This window comes from Sciurus carolinensis, chromosome 2 (genome assembly GCF_902686445.1).
Source record: "Sciurus carolinensis chromosome 2, mSciCar1.2, whole genome shotgun sequence".
Taxonomy (NCBI): domain Eukaryota; kingdom Metazoa; phylum Chordata; class Mammalia; order Rodentia; family Sciuridae; genus Sciurus; species Sciurus carolinensis.
In genome coordinates this window covers 185,750,296-185,769,937 of record NC_062214.1, presented here as the reverse complement: position 1 = coordinate 185,769,937, position 19,642 = coordinate 185,750,296, and the positions used below count along the sequence as shown (strand labels likewise).

Sequence of the window (19,642 nt, the reverse complement as noted above, 5' to 3'; positions counted from 1 at the left end):
AGAAAAAAAAAATCTGTCATGTATCCAGTCTGCTTTATATTTTTGATAAATTTCTATAGCAGATAAAACAAAGGCTGTAAAATATTTTGTTTTATTTACTTTTAACAGATATAAAAATGAATAGCTTTATTGTATAAAGTGATTTTTATAATTCTATTTTAGGTGGGTAGGGATCCCTCAATTCACATATGGGATACAGAGACTATTAAACCATTGTCAATATTAAAGGGCTACCACCAATATGGTGTCTGTGCTGTTGATTTTTCAGGTAAGCCTGTTTTCTGTTTCAATAAGAATGATCCAAATGCAGAGGCAATATGTAGCATTTTCATCTGAATCAGTGTTACCTAAGCTTGTGATTTAGCAATGACCTTCACAATTTTTTTCAAATATTCTAATTAAACACAATAGTGAAAGTACAGATTCACTGACTAGTGAATTTTTTAATTAGTATAATTTTAATATCCTTTAAACTTTGCAGATTTCTATTAAATTTTTTTTTAAAAAATTTGCAGAACACTTAAAATCATCTCAATTATACTAACGGTATGTATCTCTCCTTTGGGCAAACCTTGATCTCATCTTAATGTTTTATAGCTACAGAATAAACTTTGAAAATGCTTAGGGTGAAAGGCTAAGAATGAAAGAGATGAGAACTGAAATATTTGTTTTATACATTTCTATTAAGTGATAATTTCAGACCATCTTATAATTTCAGATCATGTTAGCAATTTTCAGTATATTTAAACATTTAGCAACTAAGGATAGATCTATATTGAAAGCCAGGGTGTGGAGTAGGAAGAGGGAGGAAAATATCCTTAATAGAGAATTCTATATAAAGAAACATTAGCTTAGTGTTTTATGCTGTTCTAACTGAAGTGACAAGTTAACCATAAATGAGGTTTGGGAGAAAATATATATATACTTGCAAGGATACTAATAGTCAAAAATCAAAATGAATGACAGATTAAGTGGATCAACAATAAAAATGCCACTGGTAGCATTGAGGAACTAATTAAGGTTTGCAAACGTGTGGCAAAATAGAAAGCATTTTCTTATAGTCTAAGCCTTATGACCTGTGTATAAACACAACCTGTCAGCCTGTTTCATTAGTCTTTTCTCTCAATGATTCATCTAATATTACTTGTTATTTAATAATAGTAACAACTAAAATAATTGATTTTCACTAAAAGCAGTCATACTAATGATGACAGTATATTATTGTAACCTATGTGTTTTTCATTTAGCTTTTCATTATTACTGGTTTCTTATATCAGAGTTCTTATAGTGAATTTGATGGATTAAATCTTTTCTTCCCCTCCTTTCTTAATTTTTTCTTTCCCTCTCATTTTTTTCCTGCAGATTTTGTTCTTGTTTTTAATTGACCGTAACAATTGTACATGATTATGGGCCATAGTGAGATGTTTTGATATGTGTATACATTGTGTAATAATTATCTCAGGGTCTTTAACCTATTCATCTCTTCTTACATTTATCATTTTCTCATTCCCTTCTCCATCCCCATTGGATGGATGGATAAAGTAAATGAGGTCAGGTGAGATAAAAGTAGTGAAATTTACACGATTTAAGAAGTCATGGAGCTTAAGAAATAGCTCCTCTTGGAGAACGCTTGCTTAGCATGCACAAGGGCTGCGGTTCAAATCCCCAGCACCTCAGGGGAAAAAAAAAAAAAAGTCATTATCCGCCTCCCCCATTACACACACACTTTTAAATCCTGATTCTTTTTATAGCTGTATATATGCATGACTCACATTTTTTCAAATTTTAAATATAGTGCTGTGGCATATTCACTTTCTGTTGCTATAACAAAATACTTGGGTACTTAATAAAAAAGAAATTAATTGAGCTCACAGGTAGGCCCATTGGTTCTGCCTCTGGTGAGAGCCCCTTTGGCTGTATCACAACATGATGGATGGCATCATGGTGGGAATGAAAGCAAAAGAGAGAGATCACATGGTGAAATGGGAAGCCAGAGAGATTTGGGGTTGTGTTTGCTCTTTTATGACAACTCATTATCATGGAACTCACTCACTCTGAAAGACCAGCATTATTCCTTTCTGAGGGCAAAGCCCCCTATAACGTTTTCTTTCTTTTCTTTTTTTTTTTCTTTTTCTTTTTTTTTTTTTTTTGGCGGTGCTGGGGATTGAACCCAGGGCCTTATACTTGCATCTGTAATGTTTTCCACCTCATGGTAGGCCCCAACTATGAAAGGTTCTATCACCTCAGGACCACCACACTGAGGACCAAACCTCTCGCACCCAAAACTTGTGGGGAAACAACACTCAAATGACAACATGTAGCTTTAGAATACATAACGAGTGTTTATCTTCTGAATGTAAATGGTCAATAAGTATATCTCTCTGATTGTCACAGCTGATGGGAAACGTTTGGCTTCAGTTGGAATAGATGATAGCCACACCATTGTGCTGTGGGACTGGAAGAAAGGAGAGAAACTTTCCATGGCAAGGTAAGGAAGTAACTTGATATGACATTGACAAAGTACTAGAATTATTTTGGAATTTAAAAAAACTTTTAATTAAAATAATTTTGAAATCAAGCAAGTATGTAACTTTATTACTGCCATCTTTTTTTACCTTTGAATAAATAATATCATGATAAAAGATAAACAATTTCATAGTTTATAGGCTTATTCCTTATGAGCCCACTTTTTAATGTAACTAAAATAAGGCATTGGAAATTGTTGTTACCTCAATTATCCATTTACAGGTAGAATTAACTCTATATGATAGGCTATTGTATAGTAATCAGAGAACTTAGCAAAATGTTTAAGTGAAAAAAGATATACTTATGACAAAGAAGTTTTTAGGGTTTTTGTCTATTTTTCTTCTAATTTTCTTTTTCTTTTTTTTGCTTTGAAAGATGGCTATATTTATATTCAAGATTAGAATTTATCACACAGTATGAAATAATTGATACCTGTTAAGCCTTTAAAAATTAACAATACAGCAGAAATCATGCCTTAGTTATAGCAAAAATATAAAAGATGTTCAAGCTAATAGTTTAAAGATTTCAGTTGTAAATGAAGAACAAAGTATGATTAGTGAAGTTTAAATGTATAATTCAGCCACTAATTTTTATCTTATTTCCAAATTTCAGATTGGTAATAGGATTATCATGATATGATTATTGAAACAATTACAAGTCAAAAACTATTATAATTATTAAAATATAATTAAAATTAAAATATTACTAAAATATGATTATGAAGTAATTATTTTGTATATAACAAAAATATAGTGATTATTTTTAAAATTTTGGGTATACTAAATATTATGATTATCAATAATAACAGTAGTTTTTCCTTTTTTTTTTTATAATAGCAGTTTCTTATACAGGTGTAAATTAATTTTACTTACCCTACTGATTTCAAAAGATTTTATATCTCAAAATAGATATGTAACAACTTAAAATCTATACTCAAAGGACCTTCTTATAGTTATGGTAATAGCATTTATTTTAATACCTATTCATAATGTTGTAAAAGCAAGCTTCGAGCATGACTTTCTCATGTTAGGTAGAAATTCACTGAAAATAATGTAAAGTTGTGGAGTTTTTGTTTGTTCATTCTAAATTATTTACAGTAAACATGTCTTATTTTTTGGTTTTTAATTTTTTTATTATAAAGAATCAGAATAATTCCCATGAAGAAACCTAATTCCTAAGATGAAAATTAGAATTGTTTTACTAAAATTATATAATTTACAATAGAAAATTCATTCATCTTTTATTACATTCTTTTAAAACTACAAATAAAGTACACAGGTTGGATAAATATACAGTATGTTACTATTTGCACTAAAAACAAGTTGTACAAAATTAAATACTTTATGCCCCAAATATATTTATAACATGTTCAGGAATATTAACATTATATTCTTATTTTGTATAAAAGTCAGGAACTTTGCTACTGCAGACAGAATCATCAAGAACTTTTATCCTTTTCTTCTCAAATGTGAAAGCTGATTCTTTTTTTCTTAATAAATCATCCTTTGAATTATTATACTAACTTCAAACTAGTCCTAAAAGAATATTTATTTGTTCATTTTAGATATACATGACAGTAGAGTGTATTTTGACATATTTACATATGTAGAGTACAACTTACTCTAATTAGGATACCATTCTCGTGGTTGTACATGATTTGGAGTTTCACTGGTGGTGTATCCATATAGAACATATCTTGTTTCTACAATAAAAAATGTAAACAATGCCTTGAAGAAAAATAGTCAACAGTATCAGAAGACAACTTTTTAAATTCCCTATTCCTTAAAGTGAGATATTAAAGCACTTTAAAATATAGTTAAATGCTTTTTGCAGAGTCTATAAATAATGCCCAAGAAAATGATAGTTTCAGAGGAACTTAGTAGTTGGAAAAATTATATTAAATTTTAATGAAATATTATTTAAATTCTTTAATTCATTTATGCCACAGCTGCATTCCTCACACATGACAGTAGATATCTTAAGTGCTATTTAAAAGAAATTTTCACTATTTTTATCTTTGACAGTCTGTTGAACACAGTTGACATATTAAAATAATGACAAAGCCAGGTACAGTGGCACATGTAATGTGATTCCAGCTACTTGGAAACCAGCCAGATCAGCTTAGTGAGATCCTGTCTCAAAATAAAAAATAAAAAGAGCTGGGATGTAACTCTATGGTACAGCACCCCCCTAGGTTCAGTTCATAGTACTACAAAAAAAAAAAAAAAAGAGAGAGATACACAAAAAAGTGAATGTACAAATGTATGTCTTCACAGCCCAAACCCAGAAGATAAGTGGGAAATAGACATTCAGTAAATTGAGAAATAAAGATAGAGTATGGATCAGGCAAAAGATTGTTGTAGGATAGGTTTATCTGTAGAGCTAAAACATTTTGTATTTATTTCAGAGGAAGTAAAGATAAGATTTTTGTTGTTAAGATGAACCCCTACGTGCCTGATAAACTAATTACAGCTGGAATTAAACACATGAAATTTTGGCGTCGAGCAGGTAAGGAAGTGTTTCTTTTTACTTCTTTGAAATTTAAGAAATTGTTACTTTTAAAAGTAATTTAGCTAAGTACAGTGTGGCATCCTGACTGGATTCTGGACAAAAAAGGGACATAGGTAGAAAAACTGGTGAAATCTGAATTAAACCTAGGGTTCAGTTAATAGTAATATATCAAAAGTGATGGTTTCTTAGTTTTGACAGAGGAATTATGATAATAGAAGATGTTAACATTTGAGGAAACTGGATGGAGGCGTATATGGGAACACTATGTTATCTGCATCTTTTTTGGAAATCTAAAATTATCCAAGATAAATTTATTTTTGAGTGACTTACTGTTGTCTTGGTGCATTTTAAACAGATGTATTTATGTAATATTCATATTTGCAAAAGAATTTAACATATGAGATTAATCAATTGGTGTCCAGATTCCTTCCATTAAAAGACATGATTTATAGTCTAAAAATGAAAAGTTGTGTAAAAATTTTTCTATGGCTATAGAAATGAAATGTTTTTACTTTAGTCATTTGTAAATGTAAACTACAAATATAGAAGTTCACATTTTAAAATAAAAAATATTGTTTCTTTTCTAGATAGAATGAATATATTTATAAGTCCCAACAATGTCACATTGAAGTCTCAATGAATTTAAATCTTTCATAGAAAATGTGTAAATGTAGGAGGAAGTGAAGCATAGGAAAGAATAGGTTTAGTGAAGACATTTCCCAAGTTCAAGTAACTTTGAAGTTGTATTCTACATAGGAAATGAATTGATTTTTTTGGCTTGATTTAATGTTTTATCACAGATTCACCAGATCATAGTGTGTGCATTTCAAAGGAAAATGTATTTTCACATTTATAATTTCATTCCCATATGACTGTAAACAAAATTTTAATTTGGACTTTTTAGTTCCTTGAAATTGCAAATAATACTTAGCATTCTCTTAAAAACAAAAACTGTGAATTTGTTATTTTAAAGAAAGTAAATAACCTTAAAATGAAAAGATATGAAATTGAGTAACTTTCTTCCTTAAGTTCGATTAGACATACAGTGACCTGAACTTCAACCTGAACCATACGAGGATATATGTTAAGGCTTTGGTGCACATTTCAACCTTTATATTTTTAGAGCTCTGATCCATGGAGTTCACTAGCCAAGTGGGAAATTAGTACTTATTATATTAATCTCTATGCATAATTTTATGTAAATTAAGTTGAAGGAGATGAATTAGACCTGAGGCTAAAATGGTGTCTCTCTTGCCACTTATCCCAAATTTAGACTGGGAATTCCAAGTTATGAACTTGTAGTTTCTCCCTAAAGTATTTGAACTCTATTCCATGGGAGACAGGGACAGGGAACCACTGAAAGGTTTTGAGTGTAATGGTATGGACTTGTGCAGTAGGAACTTATTATATTTATCAGAAAACCTAACCATCAGTTATCTAAACCAGGAGTAGGCAAACTTCCTGTAAATATTTTAGGTTCTTTAGGTCAAAGGACAAAAATTAAGAATATTAGTAGGTACTTAGAGAACAAGAGAGAAAATTGTCCTGTCCTGATTACTGTTTGTTCCCAATTTCTATTAATTGGAAACATACTCTCCAAAATTGAACTATTGTAGGAAATGAGCCTAGCAGATTGGGATATGATGTTAGTCAGCTTTTTGTTACAGTGACCAAAATACTAGATGAAAACAACTCAAAGGAGGAAAAGCTATTTTTTTTTTTTTTTTTTTTTTTTTTTTTTTTTTTGGGTGCTGGGGATTGAACTCAGGGCCTTGTGCTTGCAAGGTAAGCACTCTACCGACTGAGCTATCTCCCCAGCCCCGGAAAAGCTTATTTTAGCTCACAGTTTCAGAGGCCTTAGTCCATGGTTGGTCAACTTTATTGCTGTGGACTTGAGGAGAAGCAGAACATCTAGTGGAAGGGCAAGGCAGAGGAAATTTGCTCAAGTCATGGAAATCTGGGAGCAGAGGGAGATAAGGGCTGGAAAAGAAGATAAACCCTTGCAAGGCACACTTCCAGTGACATACTTCCTCCAACTGGGTCCTACCTCTTAGTAGTCCATTCAGTTATCAGTGCATTAATCCATTTGATGAAGTCAGAGTCCTTATAATCTAATTGTTGCTTGAAAGTCTCACTTGTGAAACCTGCAGCCCTGGACACTATACTTCTAACATGAGCTTTTAGAGACATTCCAGATTCAAACCGTAACAGGTGGAGAGGGTAGCCATGGTCATTTTCACTCTGAAGCTGTGTGTCCCAGTGATGCATGGATACCAGTGTATCCTCCTTCTGAGAGCCTGACTTTCTGAATTTGGGCATCTGACCAAAGATAGGGGAAACTGCTGGACTGATTCCACTGCTAGGTGCTTAGCAGTTGCCATTAGCAGAATCCCTAGCTTATAGTCGGTGACCAGATCAGGCTTTGGGCAGCTGTTAGCTGTAGCTGCAAATCAGACAGGCTTCCTGTGGCTCTAATGCTATCCTGCTCCAATGGTCTTTATATAAAATAGGTGGCCATAAGATTTGACCCATAGCTGGTTGTTTGCTGACCCCATCCTAAACAGATAGTCTACACTGTAATGAAATCCAGTGCCTCTACTTTTGTACAAGATTCCTTCTCTCATCTACTCAAGGACACCACTCCAGTTCTTCCCTTTCTCTCCTGCATCACTTATTCCACTCCCTTTCTGACTTTCCCTTCAGCATATAAGTGTGGTATTATTTCCTCACCCTTTTTTGTGTGTGTGTGGTACTGGGGATTGAACCCAGGGGTACTAAACCACTGAGCAACATCCCCAACCCTTTTTATTTTTTATTTTGAGACAGGATTTTGCTAAGTTGCTGCGTATGGGGGTTTCAGCCATGTCCAGTGTGGATGAAGGAAGGGTTAACTGTCGGAGGACAGTGCTGGCAATAAATCAATTAATTCCCAATAAACGGATCTAATCAATAAACACACAAGAGCCAAAACTCTATTCAAAAGGAATGGGGTGCGTTGGATCAGGCCATACCAGATCTGGTCTCCAACAAGATGGAGAACCCTACCTTCACCTTTATTTATAGTCACCCAGGTAAAGGAGCCCAGACCAGGAGGGGCTTCTTCTGTGAGGAACAGGGTCGGGTGGAGTTAGGGAAGCCATTTGCTTAGAGTACTCGCATATTATCAGATGGTAAGCCACTCCCATGCAGGGCCACCTACTTCTAGGCTGTCTGAAACAGTCTCCCATGACCGCCACTTCCTGGGAGTCAGACCTCTGTATCCCATGGCTCAGCCAAGTCTGATTCTGCTAGGTATGGATGGCTCCCCACAACTGAGGATCTTGCTAAATTGCTGAGACTAGTCTGAAACTTGCAATCTTCCTGCCTCGGCCTCCCAGGTTGCTAGGATTACAGGTGTGTGCCACTATGCCCAGCCATTGCTTCATCTTGAATGAGTAAAACCGAAACCTTTCAATTCTAACCTCCAGTTGCTAATCCGTCTCTCTTCTTTCTTGTGTACTGAAGCATCTCCAGTTATATGCTTTCACTTGACAATTTCTCCTCTTTCTCTTAAGAGAAGTCTAACCTTCTCCACTCTACCTGATTGCTCTTGAAGTGTCACTGATGACTCTGCTAGGTGGTCTTCTGAATACACTCAGAATCTGACCACTTTTCATCTTCTAGGTTACCACCCTGGTCCTTGCTTCCATTATCATTTTGTCAGGTGATTGAAAGAGACTTCTGACTTTTTTTTTTATTCCTCTTATCCTTCAATCTGTTCTCAACCCAGAAGTCAAAATAAATCTTTTATTAAGTCATATGCCATATCTTATCATTCCACTACTCAAATATTTTTCATTCCACCTAGAGTAAAAGCTATACCCTCACAGTGGCCTGCAATACACCTTCTGACCCGTCTCCTAGTACTTTTCTCTTACTTTCTTTTCTACTCTCCATTTGCCTCACTGATTGATCCTCAAAGATTCCAGTCACATTCTTGCTTTGGGACCTTTTCACCTGATGCTCCATCTGCCTGGAATACTATGCTAACTTGGCTTGCTCTTGCTACCTCCTTCATTCTTTATTCAGATACCACCATTTTGGTAAGGCTTTCCCTTCACCACCCTTACAATGGACTCCTCAGACTTCTTGTATCCTTTTTAGGTTTGCATTTTTTTCCAGAGCACCCATCATTACCTAACATAGTGTACATTGTAGTGAATTGTCTTATTTATCAACTGTCACTATAAATCTCCAAAAATTAGAGAATTTTGTTGTTTTGTTCTTAGCGCTACTTCCAGTACCTTGGATAGTGTATGGCATGTGTATGTCTTCTGTAAATGAATGAATGAGTTCAGTTGGGAAAAGTGATGAATGACAAATAAAAATATGAAAATATGATCAAATCATTAATGTTAACAAATGTAAATTGAAACTACAATAAAGTTAACTCGGTATTTCACATTCCATTGTCTGACAATACTCAGTGTTTCTAAATGTGGAAAACAATAGGAACTCTTTTCACTGTTAATGGAAGTGGAAGTTGGCATATTGACTTGGGAGAAAAACTTGGGAAGAAGAGTTGGTCCTACTCTTATTTACCTACTGTTCCTTTTGCACATTATTCTGTGACTACTACTAGCAACTGTTTGCTTGTATAGAAGAGGTCCTCATAAGAATGTTTAAAACAGATTTGTTTTCAATAGCAAAAATGAGAAGTAACTTAAATACTCATTAATAAAAAGTGAATAAACTGTGGAATGTTTATATAATGAAATGATACATAGTTATGAAAATGTGTTTTCTAGAAGTACAAATCAACATTATAAAACTTGACAAATCCTTGTTGGATAAAGCAAGTTGCAAAAGAAAACATATAAGATAACTATAGAAAGTTTTGAAATGTGAAAAATAATATGACATATTGCTTAAGAATTAATAAATATGTAATAAGATATTTATAAAGATAGGAGAATGATCAACTCTATATTCAGAATAGTAGAATGTGAGGAAGATATATAGGATTGGCATGACATGTCACTTGTTTTGGTATATGTGTATTTTGGTAGTGGATATACAGGTGTTCATTGTGTTGGTTTTAAAAATACCTTGTGTATTCTTAAATATGTAAGACTAGGAATTTTGGAAACCATTATCAAAAATGCTGAAGACTGATTAAAACTGACTTAGGCCATGTCTTTTTTTTTTTGGTGGGGAGTACTGGGGATTGAACTAAGGGGCACTCGACCACTGAGCCACACCCAGCCCTATTTTGTATTTTATTTAGAAACAGGGTCTCACTGAGGTACTCAGCACCTTGCTTTTGCCACGACTGGCTTTGAACTCACAATCCTCCTGTCTCAGCCTCCCAAGTTGCTGGGATTACACTGTGTGCTATGGCCTAAAATACACCATGCAAGGTGGCATGCTGATTTTCTTTTTAATTCTTCTTACTGTTAACATGCCTTTCTACTCAAACAACAATAGTAGAAAAGAAACTGTACTTTATAATTGTGTGCATTTTGAAAGTGGTACTTTTGTAATATTTTTATGAACCAGGGGGAGGATTGATTGGAAGAAAAGGCTACATAGGCACATTGGGGAAAAATGACACAATGATGTGTGCAGTGTATGGATGGACTGAAGAGATGGCTTTTTCTGGAACATCCACAGGAGATGTGTGTATCTGGAGAGATGTCTTCCTTGTAAAAACAGTTAAAGCACATGATGGGCCTGTGTTCAGTATGCATGCACTGGAAAAAGTAAGTAACCTAAAGAGATTTCAAATTAAACACAATCTGATCATGGCATATAGAGCATTTTCAGAAGTATGGGAACACTGCTGTTCTTCTTGGCTGGGCTACCCAATTGTAGTCTGAGGATCAGATTGATATATGTCAACAACTTGAAAAAATAAGTTTAACTTAATATTTATCAAGCCCTTTCTAGGTGTCAGAAATTATTTTACATATAATCACCATATCCTATCAGGTGGATACCTTTATTAACCCTTCTTTGTAAAGATTGAAGTTAAAAAGACTCCAGGAGAATATATGTAACTTGCTGAAATTGGTAGATCTGACAGTTCCAAATTAGAAACTGTGTTTTTAGTATCCTATATGAAAAGTAGAATGTTTACTGTCATTGTAAATATTTTTACAGATTTAGTGTCAGTTTTTTAGAAGCTGTTGTGAATTGTTACCTAATTTCTGTTATTTTCAAGCTATAACTTTTGGCTATAGTTTTTCCTCTAGAGTTTTTCAATATGAAGAAGGCTATTTTTTAATATATTTAAATCTTCAATAATTTGAACATCTTATTTTCATAGGGATTTGTAACTGGAGGAAAAGATGGTGTAGTAGCTCTTTGGGATGACTCCTTTGAAAGATGTCTCAAGACCTATGCTATAAAAAGAGCTGCTTTGGCCCCAGGATCCAAAGGTGATTTGAGATTTAGTTTATTTTGTAGATAAAGAAATCATTTGTTCATTAATATGCTTGATCACTGAGGTGGAACACATGGAATATATATTTTCCTTTTTTATTTGATGGGCATCAGATTTAAATGGGACTTACTTAATACCAGACTCATTGCTGTTTTTTCAAAAATTATTTTCTGTGATACATGTAATAAAATATTAACCAAATATAATTTTATCATTAATTTTTAAAATTTTTAAATTTTCAAAGACAATTTCCATGTGAGCATCATATTTATCATCAGCCAGAAACTTGTTTTCTACCTTGGCTTTTTTTTCATCATGGTTTTTTGTTGACCCTGCCATTTACCTCATAGGCCCTTCTTCCCTTTGCCTTTGCTTTCAATGCATTCCTTCCTTTAAGGCACTGTGTCACACTATGTCTGACCTCCAGACTTTCTGCATATTATTTTTGCCTAGAATTTATTCTGCTTCCCTCTTCTTCCCTCCAGTTTACCTAATTACATGCTCATTTTCAAACCTCAAACACTATTTCTTCTAGGATGACTCCCTTATCCTCGCCTCCTCACAAAAAGGTGAAATTTCCTTGCTATATGTTCTTTTTTGAGTATGTTCCTGACAGGGTCTGTTTTCCTCACTGTATGCTATTAAATGCAGGAGTTGGGTCTGTTATGTTTACTAATATATCACTGAAGCCTATGTAGAACACAGTAGACATAAAGGAATATATATCTTACATTGAATTAAAATTGCCAATCAGAATATCGTTAAGTGTTCTAAGAGGGGCAGGAGATAGATGGGGAGGGGCTAACACAAGAAGTAAAGGAATAGTTATCAGGGACTAGGGTGTAATTCATTGATGGAACACTGACCTAGCATATGTGGAATGCTGGATTCAATCTCTAGTACATCAAAACAACAACAAAAACAATGAAATTCTACTATATATGTGTACTTATTTTAAACTAATAAATTGATCACGGGAACTACAGTGCATTATTAGAATTCTTATATAGAAGAAATCAACCTTGTATGAGTTCACTATCAGAATAAGTGTCATAATACATCCTTTTATTAATAACTTCATACATATAAGAACATCTTTTAACATTTCAGGTCTTCTCTTGGAAGATAACCCATCTATACGTGCCATATCATTAGGACATGGTCATATTTTAGTTGGCACAAAGAATGGTGAAATACTAGAAGTGGATAAAAGTGGCCCAGTAACACTTCTGGTCCAGGTACTTTTAAGTGCTAACATGCTTTTTTCTCTTTGCATACAATTTATTCTTTCAGTACATAAGAAAAGTTGACAGTGGTGAAAAATAATGTTAATTAGGGAAATATTTGTTAATATATAAAGAAAAAATTTTAATTTGGTTATCACTAAATAACCAGGTATGAGTAAATAAATATTCATATTCTCATATAGAATAATTGCCAATATTTTGAGTTCTTATCACAAATCAATAGAAAAACTGGTTGTAAAAAATTTATCCCAGCTCATTTATTTCACATTTATCTATTTGAAGTAGTTTGTTGAACATAAGTCAGTTATTTTTCTGTGAAGCTCTTTAGTTAAGTCATTCTTATGTTTTTAACTTACAAAAAAATGAGTGTATGACTATATGCTAAAATTTTATTACTGAAAACATTTATTAGTGAAAATATGTCAATAATAAAACAGAAACCCAGAAATATAAAAATTTGTGTTGTAGAAATATAAACATATACCAGCAACAGCTGTTGGCCATATGGCCCTTAACATTTCCATCAAAAGTGGTATATTAGATTTTTACATGAACATTTTTTCAGTGTATTATATTTTTCTGAAAAGTAGGGAGGGAAGTAGATCAATAATATAAAACATAGTAAATGAGGTTGGATAGTAAATCTATCCTGATGAAAAATTGTCCTTATGCAATTCTGTATTATAATACCAAACTTCGGTTTGCCTTTTACCCTGAAAAAGAATTATTTTCTTTCTTAATACAGACTTTTTTCTCTTCTAACTCCCACTTCAATCCTCTTAAGACACCAAAAAGTTCACATAGATGAGAACACTGCACATCCTTTAATGCTTTATTATATTATTAATGTAATATATTGAAGAATAAGTATGCAAATGACAAAACATTAAATTACTCATATCTTACTCAATTTCAGTTGTATAATATGCCTTTGAAATTAAAAAATGATAGTCATAGTGTTTAATGTGTTTATGATGTCTTGGGAAATATTAGCACAAGAACCTTCTTATGAATGAATTCAGAGATGGAGTTTTAAAACCACAATTTCATAATTGAGAGAAAAAATTTAGCAGTCATAAATGACACTTATTAAGATAAATACTTTAGGCAAGATAAAATTAGCAGAGTTTATTTGAGCATTAAAATGTTCATGAATTGGGCAGCACTCAAAACCAGAAGAGGTTCAGCAGAATCTGCTGCAGAAGCACAGGCAGTGAGCTTTTATAGACTGAATGTGGACAACAAAGATCTAGTTGATTTGTTGAGTGGGAAAGCCTTAATTAGAGATTAGTTGGCTATTTCTGATTGGTAAGGTATCTAATTTCATTTTATTATTTACATTGGGCTTTGGTTATCTCCATAGGGACCTAAAACACTGGAGCTGTACCACCCTAATGGCCTCCCAATTAAAATTGTTTTTAATACACCAGTGTGTGTGTGTGTGTGTGTGTGTGTGTGTGTGTGTGTGTGTGTGTGTGGTTGCTGGGAATTAAACTCGGCCTTACACATGCTAAACATGTACTCTAACCACTGAGCTGCACACCCAACCAATTCTATTATTTTTGGTATTCATTATGAATTTAAGATTTCAGTGTTTTTTTTTTATTTTGATATCAGGATCAAGGCAAAATACCACATGTTAACATTTTTGTCCAATATGGGTAAAACCTTAACCAGTTCAGTAAAGTAAATCAACAAAGAGTGTAAGTGCTAGAAATAAATGGACAATGGTGGTATTTTTAGATATCACAACCTTGTATATTGAGAATAAACTTAAAAATTGCTAGAAATAATTAAGTCCTATAATATTAGTTTAGATGCAGAATCAGCATATAAAAGTCAATAGTATTTCTTTTCTATGTGGTAGCAATAACAGGTTAGAAAATATGACATAAAACATGCTATTCACACAAAACAACTATACAATAACCCAGAATTTTGTAGTTAAAAATAAATAAAGATACCACAATGATTGTAGCAGCAGTGTCTGTGGATCAGTTTAGGGATTCATCCTAACAGGATTAAGTCTTTCTACCTATGAATATGGGATAGCTCTCTATTTCGCTCTTTTCTTTTTTTCAGCAGCGTTTTGTGGTTTGCAGTGTGTAAGACTTAATTCCTATTTGGTTAAATTTATTGCTAAGTATTTTATTACTTGTTATACTATCATACAGTTCTTTTTAATTTTGTTGTCAGATTGTCGACTGCTAGTGTAGAGAAATACAGTTGATTTTGTACATATCCTATATTAGGATCTTATATCAAATAACCTTGTTGACCTCATTTATTATAATAGTTTAATAATGAATTCTTTAGGATTTTCTATGTATAAGATCATGTCATCTGTAAGTAGATAGTTTTATTTCCTCATATTCAATCCAATTGCCTCTTATTTCTTTTTCTTGCCCTATTGTCCTGGCTAAAGCTTTCAGTACAATGTTAAATGTAAGTGGTGACAAAAGACATCTTTACCTTGTTCCTAGTCTTAGGGGAAAATAATTCAGCTTTTCGCCATTAGGCATAATGTAACCATGGCTTTTTCATAGATTCTCTATACTAGGTTGAGAAATTACCCTTTTATTCCTAGTTTTTCATGGGTAGGGAGGGATTTATCTTACACTTTTTCTGTGTCTACTAAGATGATATGGTTTTTGTTTTTCATTCTATTAATGTGATATCTTAATTGATTTTTGAATGTGGCAAACTTGCATTCCTAGTTGTGTATAAATCTTTTTGTATGTTCGATTCGGTTTGCTAGTATTTTTAGAGAATTTTAGAATTCGCCTTGATAAGGAATATTAGTCTGTAGATTTCTTGTGATGTCTTTGATTTTGGTATCAAAGTGATATGGCTTTATAAATGTTGTGGGAAGTATTTCCTGCACTTTGTCTCTTGCCTTGACCACACTCAACTGTTAAACTCCTTTAATTACTGACTGACTGCAGTATTGTTTTTGACACTTTCGTCGACTATAAATGGCTCCACAGACTAAATCAAATTCAGGCTCCCTTGAAGGGACATTTCCCTAGGTTGGTAGTGACTGCAGTCAAGATTCTCCCAGCTACTTCTGAGATTTCTCTGGTTCCTTTGGACAAACTAGCTGGTCTATACTTTAGATTCATGTTCATATGAATCTAAAAATCTCCTGCTTACCTTTCATCACAACCTCCACTGTTTTTTTGGTTGAGTCTGTTGTTGTTGTTCTAGAAGTTGAACCCATGACCTAACACATGCTAGGCTCTACCATTTTGCTACATCCCCTGTCCTTTTTATTTTGAAACAGGTTCTCACTAAGTTACCCAGGCTGGCCTTGAACTTGCCATTCCTCCTGACTTAGCCTCCTGAGTAGCTGGGATCCCAGGCATATACCAGCACTCCCATCCCTTCACTGTTTTTTATTTATTTATTTATTTTGATTCATTGTACACAAATGGGGTAAAACTGTTGTTTCTCTAGTTGTACATGAAGTAGAGTCGCACCATTTGTGTAATCATACATGTGCATAGGGTAATGATGTTTGTCTCATTCTGTTATTTTTCCTTCCCCCCACCTGCTCCCACCCCTCTTTTTCCTCTATACAATCCATCCTTCCTCCACTCTTGCCTTCCTCCCACACTTGTTATATATCATCATCCACTTATCAGAGAGATCATTCAGCCTTTGGGTTTTTTTGGAATTGGCTTACCTTGCTTAGCATGGTATTCTTCAACTGCATCCATTTACCTGCAAATGCCATAATTTTATTCTTCTTTATGGCTGCGTATTATTCCACTGTGTATATATACCACAGTTTCTTTATCTATTCATCAATTGAAGGGCATCTAGGTAGGTTCCAAAGTCCGGGACCAGATGGATTCTCAGCCGAGTTCTGCAAGACCTTCACTGTTTTTGAAAGCACTCCTAGTCATTAACTTCTCTCCACTTTGCTGCAAATAAAGTAAATTTCTTTGAGAAGAGATTAGGAGCCATTTTTTAAAATGCATTTGTTTTACTTTGTTTTGTTGTTTGTTCGTTTGTTCATTTGTTTTGGCTTGCTTCTCCCTCCAGGAAAAATATCTGAGTCAGGGCTCTGGAATTGAGAGTGAGACAGTGGATTCCTTCTGGATGTGCCAGGCTTTAAGGGCTGAGTATTTGGTAAGGGGAGAAAGGGCAGTAGTCTAAGGTCTTCTTACGTTTTCTTGGGTTGCCACCAAGGCACCAGCAGTGGAGTTTCCACATGGAGAAGGGGCTGGGAAGAAGGGAACTTCCACCTGTCAGTTCTGCTCACCAGGAATTCAAACTTCACAACTGACAGCTGAGGCAAGATAAGAAATGCCTGACTTTGTACCTTCACCCAGAAGACAGCCTTTCTGCTGGGAACTGTGGAGAGAGCCAGGTGTTCTTGGTTGTATCAGTCTAGCATCAAGTGTTGGGAGGTGGAACAGGGCATTGGATCTCAGTTTAAATATCGTAGACTCAGTGTTCTTACCAGATTTTAGCAGGTCTTTTATGAATAAATGTTCCTTCATTTGTCATCTCCCTGAAACCATTTCCAGACTTTAAATGGTCGGGATTTTAATTTTTTTAGTATCAGTTTTAGTGGTGAGTAGGTTTAGAGCTCCTGTCATGCATATATTTTTAGGTTAAATTGATACTGTTTTCTTTATAGGGACACATGGAAGGAGAGGTATGGGGTTTGGCTACACATCCTTATCTGCCCATCTGTGCTACTGTAAGTGATGATAAAACCTTAAGAATATGGGATCTCTCTCCTAGTCATTGTATGTTGGCTGTCCGGAAGCTGAAAAAGGGTAAGAGGCTCTCAGACTTGAACATAGATTAAGTTATAACAATTTTCTAACCTTCACAAATATAAGAAAGCAATAGGTACATGAAAGATTTTAAATTTTTTAAAATATTTATTAGTGTCTACTTGCTTGTGGTTGCTGCATAAAGAAAATTACCAGTCTTTGCTTGGTGGGACCTCCTATGATCATGCCTAAATGGTGCCAATTTTTCAATGATGTGTTAAAAAAGAGAATATAGGAAGTAAACAGAAACTAAGTTTTTTCCCCCTTGTAATTATGGATTTTACATAATTCAGAACTGGAAACTAAGAAAGAAGACTTTCACTTTAAAAGAGACAGCAGAGGTGAGAGAAGGCTGTTTTAGGATAAAACAGAACTGAATATATTTGTCGGAGGCAGATGAAAACTGGTAGTATATAGAGAGAAGAAGTTAAGTTGTTGGGCAAAAGTTATTATTAACCTGGGACAGATGAAGATTTACAGACAGCTCCGAAGTTCTTAGTAGAGTGGTAGAAAATGTTATCTTCTAGAATGGGGATGCCAAAGGAGGAACTTCCCTGGGAGTGTTGGGAAGTTACTGTAAGAAATGTGGTAGAGCCAAAAAGGAAGGAAAGGATTGTCTAGCCATAGTAAAGGCCAGGTTGGAGTTAGGTAGCATGAATTTGTAATTCATTCTGTTAATTTCTTTTTACTTCCTTCTGTTGACTTAAAACTTAGTGTTTATTCTCTTCTTCTAGGGTTATTATTAAATATTTAACATGTATACTCAATTCAAAAACTGAATCATAATTTTGTAGAATAGTTGAGTTTAGGTCACTGTACTGCCCTGTTGTTAAATTACCAATGTCCAGTAGTTTCATTCTGTTGTTGGGTTTTTCCTACAACTACCGTCAGTTGGCATTATTATTCTTTTATACAGTCATTGTTTATTTAGATTTATCTATACCTATGCATTTCTTTGTTCATCTTTTCCTCTTGCATCTCAGACTTGTTCTCTTTTATAGTTTTTTTCCTTCTGAAATATAGCCATAGAGTCTCTCTAATAAAGATTTGTTGAAAATTCCCTCAGCCTCCTTGGTCTGAACCAGAGACATACCAAAGGCAGGCTGATGGGAATGGTCCCAAACACAGTGATTGCTATTCAGATTTATTATGATTGTGTTTGAATTCTCTATTGACTGTGTATTACACTTGGAGTGAATTTTTACCCTCATTCTACCCACATATACCACTAGTCTGAACATATCTTGATATTTTACTCTTATTCTTGAATACTGATAAAACTACTTCTAGACTTTTTGGTTGAAAGCATTCTGTTTTCTGCTGCTCTCTTTATTACATTCTACATAGGTATAGTTAAATAACATTGTGCACATTTCTGGGTTTACTCTTATTTAGTTTAAGATTTGTTGAACTTTTTGAATCTGTGGGTTTATGTATTATATCAATACTAAAAAAATTGTCTGCTATAATTAGTGACTCCTATGACTAGATCTCTGAATTAGGTTGTAGGCAAAATTCATGATTCTGTATTTTTAAAAAAATATTTTTCTAGCATAACCCTTATTTTTATTATGTTCATCATTGATTTTAAAAAGGATTACAGGTGGATTTTCCTAAGTTGTATGTGGGTTTTATACTGGTTGAGTTGTTACAGGATAACCAAAGTCATGCTGAATTAAGTATTAATAAGACATAATTATCTCATTTTGAAATAATCAGTAAGTAAATAGTTTTCTTTAGCAAATGTGAGTCTTAACATTTTATAAAAGCAAGTCATTATGGTTAAAATAGACTTCTTTTTTGTTTGTTTTAATTAGTTACACTTGACAGTAGAATGCACTTTGATATATCATATATAAATGGATTATAATTCCTCATTCTTCTGGTTATACATGATGTAGAACCCCACCAGTCATGTAGTCATATATGTGCATAGGGTAATAATGTCTGATTCATTCTATCCTTCCTACCCTCAGACCCCCTCCCTTCACTCCCCTCTACCTAATCTAAAGTGACTCTATTCTTTACTAGTCACCCCCCATTGTGAATTAGCATCTGCAGATCAGAGAAAACATTAGGCCTTTGTTTTCTTGGGATCAACTTATTTTGCTTAGCATTATAATCTCCAACTCCATTTACCAGCA

General features: G+C 33.8%; 1 protein-coding gene across 1 annotated transcript in view; it reads left to right on the top strand.

Moving 5' to 3' along the window:
• Nucleotides 1-19,642, top strand: part of Eml5 (EMAP like 5) — a 149,185-nt gene that overhangs the window by 68,702 nt on the left and 60,841 nt on the right. The window contains 7 exon segments of the mRNA XM_047538900.1: nt 163-268; nt 2,395-2,488; nt 4,934-5,034; nt 10,576-10,778; nt 11,345-11,456; nt 12,572-12,699; nt 17,357-17,498. Of these exon segments, the coding sequence (XP_047394856.1) occupies nt 163-268; nt 2,395-2,488; nt 4,934-5,034; nt 10,576-10,778; nt 11,345-11,456; nt 12,572-12,699; nt 17,357-17,498 (886 nt within the window).